The sequence below is a fragment of the Acromyrmex echinatior genome, chromosome 7, assembly GCF_024713525.1.
Source record: "Acromyrmex echinatior isolate Ae372 chromosome 7, ASM2471352v2, whole genome shotgun sequence".
Lineage (NCBI taxonomy): Eukaryota > Metazoa > Arthropoda > Insecta > Hymenoptera > Formicidae > Acromyrmex > Acromyrmex echinatior.
In genome coordinates this window covers 3,616,009-3,628,271 of record NC_141858.1, presented here as the reverse complement: position 1 = coordinate 3,628,271, position 12,263 = coordinate 3,616,009, and the positions used below count along the sequence as shown (strand labels likewise).

The following is a 12,263-nucleotide window of genomic DNA, read 5'->3' as shown; positions in this document are numbered from 1 at the left end:
TTTTTAAAATTGTGGCATAACTTCTTTCATAGATGTGTTCGCAACAAGATGTTACAGCAGACTTAGCGGCAGTCACTATTGCGTGCTCAGATTTACGTATGTCTCGCGTGTTTTGTTTTTAATGTATGCCTCGATTATTCTATTTACCCTATATTCAACTGACTCCGATCTCTCCTATAGACTTTGACCACTTGCTCTGTCAAACCTCCACTTATACAAGTATATTAAAATTAAATTTTGCAATTCATGCCTTTCAATATTACAAGCTTATCTCTGAGTGGTCATATCTAACAGAGCTTGTAATTTAATTTGTGCGTAACAGTAATATCTTTTTGTGGAGTATAACAATCTTTTTTCGTCAACAAAACTTTATGATATGAAGGATACCGATTCATCCCGTCTTCTATTGATAGGTTTCTTAATGCAATATTTTGAGACAATTTCAGTGCTAGCATTATTGCCGACGCCTCTTAGAATAAAGAGGTTTTCTTTCAATATATTTTCCTTCGCAAAATTCTCATATTTTTGACGCTTGATCTGGATTTTCCAAGAGGAATATGACTTTAACAATATCTCGATTTTCAGGAACTTGCATTTTCATTTTTGCTGCGAACATCAACTTATTTGCGGAATTCTCTTTTTGTAATGTTTCCGCACACCTTTTTTTTGCTTATTACACAGTTCTAAAAAGAATTTTTTATGTGATCGTTTAACACGTTGCGGTGCAGCAGTTGTCGATATTGATGTCAAGAGTTCACATAATTCCATTTCTGATGAAATTGACTTTAATGTTTTACTCAGTAACTGAAACGAGTGTGTTAGCCACGATTTATTATTTGTTACAAATTTATTGTAAATACGATGAGGTGTAGTCCATTTCTTGTATAATTGAACACAAAATTTCCGCAATGGCTCTTGCAAATATATTTCAGCATTTTCTGCAAAATTGAAATTTGTTTTGACTAAAACACGTTTCAACAGATCTTTATAATGATTCAGTCTTGTATTATTATCCTGTAACATAAGAAATAACTCCAAATAAGGTATGGAATCCATTGTGAAAAACAAAACTCTATCTTTAAAATGAGATCTATAAAGAAATAAATAAGTAGATTAAGGCTGCTGGTATTCATAGTTGGTTCTTATTTTAAGATCGTCTTAAATTACATCAATTTGGTTTTTGTAAATAAAAAGTAAAAAATGCTTACAATTAAACTTAATTTGTAAGTAGTACAAATAAAGTAAAGAATACATATTGCATCAAACATAAAGAGGTAATATAATCCTATGATTTATTCATAATTTTTCAACATCAACCTAGGAAAAAATAAAAACTCATGCTCACTCATCCACTTACAAAATTATAAAAATTGCAATAACTGACATCTGACTTTTTCGATAAATGTGGCTCACGCCTATCGCACGACGCGCCCGCGCCGCCATGCGTCATCTATAAGCCAAGGTCGCAACTTTAAAAGCGTTTTTCTAGATAACGCCTAAGTGCAGTTGATGTCGACGCATTTATTCTATTCAAAACATGTACTTTATCTTCCAATTTTAATTTTCTTCAGCATTAGGCGTTTTTTTTAAAACCATGGTTAAAATAAGGTAAGATATCTAAAAGTGATTATATTCAATTCGTACTACAAGAAAGTATGGTATTCTATGAGACGAAGAAAATGGTATAACATTTGTTAGGAAACAATCTATATTCGTAATAAATTTATGTTGAACAATATTCCACATTTTATTCAATTAAAAAAAACTTAAAAATGTTTGAAGTTAGATGTTTCCAACTAACTTTTCTTCCAATTAGATGCCATATAATTTTGAAAAAAGTGAAATAGGTATATATATATATATACGTAACTAAATAAATATTTTGACTCCTTAATGATTAATATACTTGATTTTTTTCATTCAATGTCCAAGAATTTATGCTTTCTGAATCACTGTACGCCGCTTGCCATTATTCGCGATTTCCTATCGCAGTTCGAGACGCGTATCGTCAGCGATTGCAGCACGAATTTCATGCTCGCACTACTGTACGCTCTCGACCGCCTATTTAAAGGCGTGCAAATCCGCGAGTCGCACAGTAATAAAATGTATCTCGCGCTGTGCCATCTTTTCAACATTCAAGGCTTCAAGCAGTTGTTATATACTGAAGGTCATTCTTATGGTGAATTATATCGACCGTGTGTGGGACAAGCTTCCGGAACATATGAAGGCGGATCCGGAGTTCGAACCTGTCATCGCTACGATGAGCACTACAATCAGCCGTGGCAGCGGATGCACATCGACGGTCCGGCACCGAAGATAAACTGTAGCGAATATCAGCGTCGGGCGGCAGTCTGTTGAATCGAGCGATAAATGAGCTTCCTTTCGAGTTACATCCCGGATTACTAGTTTTGCGGCACTCGACTAACAAAGCAATTAACCAAAGGTGATGCGAGCATGGACGCGGCGTGCCGAGAACACGACATTGCGTATTTTCGGTGCAACGATCTCACCGCGACGGATAAGATAGTCGCCTAAGCGCTAGGATGCGTCACCGCGAGAGATTTGGCTCTGAGCGGAGAGTCGCCGCTGCTGCCGTTTGGGCAGCAGTAGATATACTAGGCGGGTTCTAAGCCATGGGGCTAGAGGGGAATGCGGGGTGCGGGGAAGTACTTGTAGGCGCGGGGAATACCTAACGCGGGGGAAAGAGGGGGAAAGGTCTAATCTCCTACACAATAGGGCTCCTACACAATAGGGCTCCTTTTTTTGTTATCAAAATTAGACCATGTTTTTCTTTAAAAATGCATTGATAATAAAGGTTTGAATTTGACCATGACATATTTTTCTTTTCTTTAAAAATGTATCGATAATAAAGGCTTGCATGTTAGAGAAAGATAGAGCGCGCGTGCTACGAGTGAAGAAAGGATGGAAGAATTAATAGAGTACGAGTTTCTTTTGTATGATACAGTTTTTCAATTTTTATGGTTTTTCCTGGCGCGTCGAGGCAAAGGATGGGAAGTAAAAGACAATACACATGAAATAAGGCGAACAAAAATGTTTTATTTACATCTTATTACATCGGTTTTCGTACTTATTAAAAACTAAAGCTAATAGTTCGCAATCGATGAAAGGCTTGCATGTTAGAGAAAGATAGAGCGCGCGTGCTACGAGTGAATAAAGGATGGGAGAATTAATAGAGTACGAGTTTCTTTTGTATGATACAGTTTTTCAATTTTTATGGTTTTTCCTGGCGCGTCGAGGCAAAGGATGGGAAGTAAAAGACAATACACATGAAATAAGGCGAACAAAAATGTTTTATTTACATCTTATTACATCGGTTTTCGTACTTATTAAAAACTAAAGCTAATAGTTCGCAATCGATGAAAGGCTTGCATGTTAGAGAAAGATAGAGCGCGCGTGCTACGAGTGAAGAAAGGATGGAAGAATTAATAGAGTACGAGTTTCTTTTGTATGATACAGTTTTTCAATTTTTATGGTTTTTCCTGGCGCGTCGAGGCAAAGGATGGGAAGTAAAAGACAATACACATGAAATAAGGCGAACAAAAATGTTTTATTTACATCTTATTACATCGGTTTTCGTACTTATTAAAAACTAAAGCTAATAGTTCGCAATCGATGAAAGGCTTGCATGTTAGAGAAAGATAGAGCGCGCGTGCTACGAGTGAAGAAAGGATGGAAGAATTAATAGAGTATGAGTTTCTTTTGTATGATACAGTTTTTTCAATTTTTATGGTTTTTCCTGGCGCGTCGAGGCAAAGGATGGGAAGTAAAAGACAATACACATGAAATAAGGCGAACAAAAATGTTTTATTTACATCTTATTACATCGGTTTTCGTACTTATTAAAAACTAAAGCTAATAGTTCGCAATCGATGAAAGGCTTGCATGTTAGAGAAAGATAGAGCGCGCGTGCTACGAGTGAAGAAAGGATGGAAGAATTAATAGAGTACGAGTTTCTTTTGTATAATACAGTGAAAATATGAGTCTTTATTTATACACGATCGGTTCAGTAAATACAAAATCTAAATGTGGATCCTATGTAAATAGGATTTTTTCTACATGATTTGTAATCTTTTTCATAAATTTTATCATAGATCTGACGATTCTGAGGATATCTATGTTTTTGTTTATGTTTCCCATATCATTGGGAAGATTTTCTAATGGCAAGTTTCTTGAATATTATCACTCACAGATCAGTGATCGTTAAAGTTTGAGTTTTATGTTCATGCTTTGTACTAACGATTGTTTTTTTTCCTTTCTTTGTTGAAATTTTCATGAAACGGAGAAATTTTGGACGGAGTCCATTGGACATAATGAAATATATAAAAGTGCATAAGTGCTCGATGTACCACAGTGGTGTCCTGGAAGACCAAGGAATCAGTCGCTTCAGTTACTGATGCTTCAGTTATTGATAAGCATAATATGGTTAATCATGTGAACATAGTCAACGCAGTCCAGTATATTCGAAACGCAGATCAGGAACAGTTCGCACATATCAGAGACGAAGTGTTCGAAGTACTCGAAGAAGTGAACTTCGAAGAACTAATGGATCAAGAGATCGATTCCGACGAAGAAACATTATCGGACGACGCTGGCTATACTAGCGATTTGAGCGAGATTGATACAGATTATATACAAAGATTTGTGTCATCATCAGAAATCCGTGCACTGAACAACCATACAAAACATTGTATAATCCATTGTTATTATACAACGACGGATGGTGCTTTACGTATATGTGCAGAATGCATGATACGTTTGAATGAGACTGATATCGCAAGATTGTATCTCATAAGGAAGCACGATGTTGGACATATTTACGCGCTAAGTGGTCAGTCTTGCACAAATTGCAGACTACCAACATACCTTATATTTCCATGCAATAAGTGCCCACAGTGCACACATTGAAAAAAACTATTGCGAATAGTATTGTGAATGAATCACATGCAAGTGCTCCGTAGAAGAGTGTGATCTAAAGACTGTAAAAAAAAAAAAAAGACATGGAAAATCACGAGCGAGTACGCGAATTGTTGGAACAGTGCGGCCGGGTCGCTACTCTGGTGGAATATTTCGCGTGGCTGCAACGATGTGACGAGTGCATCGAGCAGCTTGAAGAACTTTGTCGTGCCAAGCGTCCACGTCTCGCCGTTGGACACAGACAATCCATGGTGGCGAGGATCGCACGACTCGCGAGTGCAAAAGTGCAATTGGAGCAACGTTTCATGCACATTGGTGGCGACTACGCGAGTGGCGAGTACGCGAATCGCGACGAAAGATCTCTCATCTGGCGAGAGATCGACGCCGCGTTTGAAAACCGTGTATCGACAGGTGCTGTGATAAACTCTAATCACATTGAGCCGCGACGGTTTTTGGAAGACGCGAAGGAAATAGTGTTCGAGCGTGTGCGAGACGCAGTAGAAAGACACGGTAGCGCAAAAGTGAATACTGCGTTCAATGGCGAGTTTGCGACGAAGGATAAACGTGCCAATAAGAGCATAATTACAAAGAACAGCGAAATATATCGTTGCACCGATATGCACGAGTGGTACGAGCGACACGTCGTTGAGCCTATCCTAGCATCGCTCGAAGAATTCCAGGAACGTGACAGCGGGTGGGCATTGTCGCGAATCCTTAATTTAATAGTGAATGTAAATAAACATAATCCAATGCACGCGGGATGTCACATCGAAGTGCCACGAGAAATAGTGACGAAACGGGCGGTGATCAGTGTTCATTCGGCAGACAATGCATGTTTCGCGTGGTCGGTGGTCGCCGCTCTGTACCCTGCAGAAACATATGTAAATCGGGAATCGTCATATCCACATTATACAACAGTACTAAATCTCGCAAACATTGAGTTTCCAATCACTTTAAAGGATATTTATAAATTCGAACGGTTGAACGCGGTGTCGATCAACGTGTACGGCATCGAGAATAAACAGGTCCTTCCTTTGCGACTCACCAATGAAAAGAAGGAGAAACACGTCAACATGCTGTACGTGCAAGATCCACGCAACGATGGTATTGGGCATTTTGCATGGATAAAAAACTTATCCCGTCTCGTGAGTTCGCAGATTAGTAGAAAAAAGAACAAGAAATTTTTCTGCGATCGGTAAATATACATGAAAAATTATTATAATTTTCCGTCTCATTAATAAAATAATGGTAATAGTTATAATTTTTTTTTCTTTTTTCAGATGCATGCACTACTTCAATACCAACGAAAAATTGCAGTCGCACGTAATGGACTGCGAAAAGATGAACGACTTCGCTATCAAACTGCCGAGCGTGGACGACAAGTGGCTCGAATTTGGGAACCACTGCAATAAGCAGAGCGCCCCATTCATCGTCTACGCTGATTTGGAGTGCGTTCTACGGAAGATGGAACTTGAAAGGGAAAATGCATCGTCGTCGTCGTACACGCATCAACAGCACGAGGTATTTAGTATAGGATACTACGTGCGATGTTCATACAACGACGCGTTATCATTGTATCGGTTCCATCGCGATGAAGATTGCATAACGTGGTTCGCGCGACAACTCAATGATTTGGCGCATCAAGTTAAAAATATAGTATCCACCAACGTACCCATGGAAACGTTGTCGAAAGAACAATTGGAAGCGTACTGTAGCACGACGCGTTGCCATATTTGCGAGAAACCGTTCGCGCCGGACGATACGCGGGTCCGCGATCATTGCCATCTCACCGGTAGATTCCGTGGTCCAGCGCATGCAAATTGTAATTTAAATTATAAAAAATCATTTTATATTCCGATCGTTTTTCACAATTTATCAGGCTACGACGCGCATTTTATAATTAAAGAAATTGCTACCGCGTTCGAAGGACATGTAAGTTTATTACCGATAACTAAAGAAAAATATATTTCATTCACTAAAAATGTTGATAGCACCAAAGACACAAATGAAAAGAATTTTCAGAAAAATTGCATAAAATTACGATTTATCGATTCTTTAAAATTTCTAAACGCAAGCCTCGATAAATTGACATCGTTTTTAAGCAGAGACAAATTAAAAATTGTACGTTCCGAATTTCCAACATTATCAGATGAAGAATTTGAATTACTCACACGAAAAGGTGTCTTTCCGTACGAGTACATTGATCGCGTCGAAAAATTGCAGGACACGCGCTTACCACCGCGCGAATTATTTTTCAGTTCGTTGACAGGCGATACAGTATCCGAGAGCGATTACGCTCACGCCGCGAACGTCTGGAAGCGATTCTCCATTCAAACGCTCGGTGAGTACAGTGATCTGTACTTGAAAACTGATGTCTTGTTATTGGCCGACATTTTCGAAAATTTCCGCGAAAGTTGTGTCGCGAGTTACGGTCTCGATCCTGCGCATTACTATACATTGCCTGGTTTCACGTGGGATGCGATGCTAAAACATACGCGTATAAGATTCGAGTTACTCACCGACATCGATATGGTAATGTTCATTGAGCGCGGTATACGCGGTGGTCTCAGTCAATGTTCCAGTAGATACGCACAGGCTAATAACAAGTACATGCGTTCGTACGACTCATCGAAACCATCGTCGTACTTGATGTACTACGATGTTAACAATTTATACGGATGGGCGATGTGTCAACCATTGCCATACGCCGAATTTCGATGGGTCGAAGACGCTGCGAATTTTGACGTGAGTGCGATTGTTCTGGATTCATCCATCGGTTACATTCTCGAAGTCGATCTCGAGTATCCACAACATCTACACAATCTGCACACTGACCTGCCGTTTTGTCCGACGCGCGATAAGCCGCCCGGCAAGCGCGAGGCTAAACTTTTAGCGACGCTGTACGATAAACAGCGTTACGTCATCCACTACCGCAACCTACAGCAATGTACTCGTCACGGTCTTCGCGTAACAAAGATTCATCGAGTACTACAATTCGCGCAATCTCCATGGCTTCGCGATTATATTGAACTCAATACAAATTTCAGAATTCGCGCAAAAAATGATTTCGAGAAAAATTTATATAAATTAATGAACAACGCGGTATTCGGTAAAACTATGGAGAATGTGCGCAATCACGTTGACGTAAAATTATTAACAAAATGGGACGGACGGTACGGTGCGGAGACAATGATCGCAAAACCAAATTTCCACAGCCGTAGCATCTTTGCGGAAAATTTAATCGCCGTCGAACTGCGCAAACTCGAGGTGAAGTTCAACAAGCCGATTTACGTGGGTATGTGTATACTCGACATATCGAAAGTCTGCTTGTACGAATTTCATCACGAGTATATGTTACCACTATTTCGTGACAAATGTAAAATTATGTACACCGACACGGACAGTCTTGTATACAACATCGAGTGCGAGAACGTTTACGAGACTATGAAACGTGATATCGCTAGATTCGACACGAGTGATTATCCGATGGACAACGCGTACGGTATGCCTCTCGCGAACAAAAAAGTACCTGGTCTGATGAAAGACGAAAATAACGGTGTGATAATGACCGAATTCGTTGGTCTCAGAGCGAAGATGTACGCGGTGAGGGTGGATGGCAAGAGAGAAACTAAAAAAGCGAAAGGCGTAAAGGGTAACATCATAGCGCGAACGATAACGTTCGACGATTACACGCGGTGTTTGAATGAAGAGATTGAAATGACTCGTCGTCAATCGTGTATACGATCTAAACTGCACGATGTGTACACGATATCCGAATCGAAAATCGCTCTGAGTCCATACGATGACAAACGATACATCGTACCAGACTCGACGGAGACGTTACCGTGGGGGCATTGGCGGATACCTTTGTAATATGTGTGTGTGTGTGTGTGTGTGTGTGTGTGTGTGTGTGTGTGTGTGTGTGTGTGTGTGTGTATCAACATTTATATCACTATTATGTTTTTTTCTACGTTTTCATACAGTGTACATGTTACTATTATCATTATAATTTACACGTAATGCATTTTTTTTTTTTTACATTTATATAAGTATTACTATTACGATTTATGTAGTATCATTTATTATGTATTACTATTATTTTCATTTTCATGTATCATACATTTATATACGTATTTTATATCTGTATACTGCAAAAACGAAGATGAATGGGAAGTAATAAAAAATATACTTAGTTTATATACTTATATTGATATTTTTTATATGTAGAAATAAAATACATGAATCAAAATTTTTATCAAATAACATTATTTTTGTGTATCCATGAATTGTGTGATTCATCGAATCCCAGCCACTTGACGTACACCTTGTCTCCCTTCCTGCGCAGTACTTTCTCCACGAGATACACGTCTGGATGAGTAGCGCGATGCAACTCATACTCGTAGAACGCTCCAGCGACGGATTTTCCACAATAATCCTCGAGTAAATAGGTTACAGGATTGGTACGCTGCACCTTAACGATCGTAAACACTTCGGTGGTCCAATTTGACGTGTAACCCTTCTCAAAAATCGTTTTGTACTTGCTCACGCGTACCGAATCGCCTATTTTGAATTTTGCAGGACCCGCGATCTTTATCGCGCTGTACACCGTGTCCAAGAGCCTTTCGGCGATCGCGGGAGTTACTTCGGCGGGTCGCATGCCGATGGTGCGATGCTTGCGCGCGTTGTAATCTGACAGGAGACGCGGCAGCTCGTCGACCCACTTATAATTACCGTTGAGCGTAAACATCTTCCACATATCGTTCTTAAGCGTGCGATTGAACCGCTCGACTACTGACGCTTTCAACGTCGAATACGTGGAATAATGATTAACATTGTGCTTTTTCAAGATTTTCTGCACATCAGCGTTGTAAAACTCTTTCCCCATATCCGTTTGTAAATTTTTTGGACATCTTCTACTCTTTCGAACGATCTCAGCGATAGCGTTAGCCGTCTCGCTTCCACCCTTGCTCTTGAGTGGTACGGCCCACGCGTATTTGCTCAACACATCGATGACGGTGAGTATGTAATGGTGGCCTCTGTTGAAACCTGAGTACGGACGCATCTCAACGACATCAGCCTGCCACAGATCGTCGTATCCCCGAACTATGACGCGCCTACGCGGAAAATTTTTTCTCGCAGGAGCGTGCAATTCCTCAACGAGTTGACGTCTCTCGGAGCTAATTTTCTCTCTCTTTTTCTCAGATTTCTTTTTCATGATTCGACGTGTAATACACTGAGTACGAGAAAATAATGTATTTTTTCTCGCTGATGTTACTCAACTGAATCGTTTCATTGCTATGCGATTTAATTTATAATAAGACCAGCTTCGCGAAGTTCCTCGATGATCGACAGCATCTCGTTGTTGTGAGCGTTGTTGCCTGCTCGGTGCGAAGCGTCGAGCAATCGTAGACGATCCACCAGCTCGTTGGGATCATCCCAGTGCTCGTAATCGATCGCGTTATCATTCAATGTCATCATTGCATGAGGTAATCCCTTTCCAGATTTCTTCTTCTGTTTCTTGGGTGTGATCGACATCAACGGTGCGATTACATGTTTGTACTTGTATCCCCTGTTGCTCAATAATCGACCCTGCGAATGGTACTTGTGTTTGTGCGCGTTCGTCACCAACAGCATGCTCTTGTACTTGTGCATATCGTCTTCCGTGTAGAGAGTATCGTCGGGAATTCTCTTGAAAATCAACTCGTAAAGACCAGGTGTACCGGCGTATCGTACGCCATCGATAATTATGTTGTCCGCGTCATCCACATCGAAACGTTTATTGCCAAACATCAATCCATCCTTGTGTAGGTAAATGCCGTACACGTGATCTATACCGCTCTCTTTATCTTGCACTCCCCTCAGGGCAGCCTCGACATACTTTTGCCCCAGTGGGCCCAAGCCGGCTCGTAACGCCTCTCGACCTTCCGACGTTTGCAGCTGATTTTGAATCTTCGTCGCTAGCGAGTCTTCCGTCGTTTCGAAAACATTCTCCAACGACTCTATCGTCGGTACGATTTTGGCACATGGTGTGGAGGTTATCGACTGTGCGCGATCGTGCGATCGATCATTGGATTTATGCAGAGTCGTGGAACGCTCGAACGTCTCATTCGCTTCTTCTGCCTTCTCCTTCTCTTGTTCCTCTTCATCCTTCCTCTCACGTTTAGAGGCAGACGTTGCATCTTCATCGTGCGACTCTCTTTTTGTAGCGCGCATGCTGGGGTTGTCGACGAAAAGTCGCAGCGGTTCGATAAGAGGTTTAAAATGTCTGTCCAACGCGATGCCCTCCTCGATTCTACCGGTTTTCAGAGCGCGATGTTTCTTGCGGATCGACTCACTCGTCTTCTCGATCTCCCTCGCGATTTTTTCACGCTCGCGCACATTCGCCATGTTCGTCTCTGGCTAAGTATCGGTAACGACTGGTCACGTTACGGTATCGCGAACTCGTTAAATCCTTTTCTATATCGTCCGTTTGTGAGCTTACTGTCTTTGTCTATCACTAGAAATCCATATTTTTGTTGCCAACAGTCGCGGCACAACGTGAAAAATTCATCGTACGACATGTCAGTATTCACATGATCATTGTAAACGTGTTTCAAGTTGGTACCGTCCTGTTTGAACAGGATCAGCAGGTTCGCGTTGTCACGTATCAGATGTTTAGGTATCCTCGCGTATGTCTGACAGAGATAGAAGCAGTCGATGTTCGCGTGGCGACCCATCGAAAAGTATTCTCTCACCGCATCCTGCTTGTCACATGCCACGTCATCAAAGATAAAGATAGAATTTGGATGCGCCTCGCTCGGTGGAACGATGTCGCTGTTGTTTGAGAACGTAAAATAGCCGATTTCGTCAATAGACGTAAACAAATTTTCGAGATATCGATACTTTGGCTGTTGCAACGATTTCGAGTAGACGTACACGTTTTCGAAACGCACGCCATTCGGGCTCTCGAGTAAGCTTATGAGAACGTTGGTTTTACCACAATTCGATGGGCCGCAAATGATCGCGCGTATAGTATTCGGCAGCATTTCGCCGTGCTTGCGCTTCTCCACGCTGCCTCCCATCATTTGCGATTTCACGTCACAGTTCGTGACGCGTATCGACAACGGTTGCGGCACGAATTTCATGCTCACACTAAGGCTACGCGCTCTCGAACGACTATTTAAAGGCGCGCGAATTTACGAGTCGCGCAGTAGCAAAATGTATCTCATGCTGTGTCATCCTTTCGACATTCAGGACTTGAACGCTGAGCAGCTGCAGTATATACCGAAGGTTGTACTCTTACGCGTGTACGGTGACTATATCGACTACGTGTGGGACAAGCTTCCGGA

At 41.1% G+C, this 12,263-nt stretch overlaps 3 protein-coding genes across 3 annotated transcripts; 2 read left to right on the top strand and 1 right to left on the bottom strand.

The window, feature by feature from the left end:
• The first annotated feature begins 2,611 nt into the window (after nucleotides 1-2,611).
• LOC147909003 (uncharacterized) lies at nucleotides 2,612-6,426 on the top strand. The gene has a single exon (XM_087407635.1). It carries the CDS (start codon nucleotides 5,019-5,021, stop codon nucleotides 6,132-6,134), a length of 1,116 nt encoding a protein of 371 aa, XP_087263761.1. The 5' UTR covers nucleotides 2,612-5,018; the 3' UTR covers nucleotides 6,135-6,426.
• On the top strand, nucleotides 6,181-8,953 carry LOC147909002 (uncharacterized). The gene has a single exon (XM_087407633.1). The coding sequence runs from the start codon at nucleotides 6,181-6,183 to the stop codon at nucleotides 8,806-8,808; it is 2,628 nt and encodes an 875-aa protein (XP_087263759.1). The 3' UTR covers nucleotides 8,809-8,953.
• Nucleotides 8,954-10,138: 1,185 nt separating this feature from the next.
• Nucleotides 10,139-11,327, bottom strand: LOC147909001 (uncharacterized). The gene has a single exon (XM_087407636.1). The coding sequence runs from the start codon at nucleotides 11,320-11,322 to the stop codon at nucleotides 10,240-10,242; it is 1,083 nt and encodes a 360-aa protein (XP_087263762.1). The 5' UTR covers nucleotides 11,323-11,327; the 3' UTR covers nucleotides 10,139-10,239.
• Between the last annotated feature and the right edge of the window lie 936 nt (nucleotides 11,328-12,263).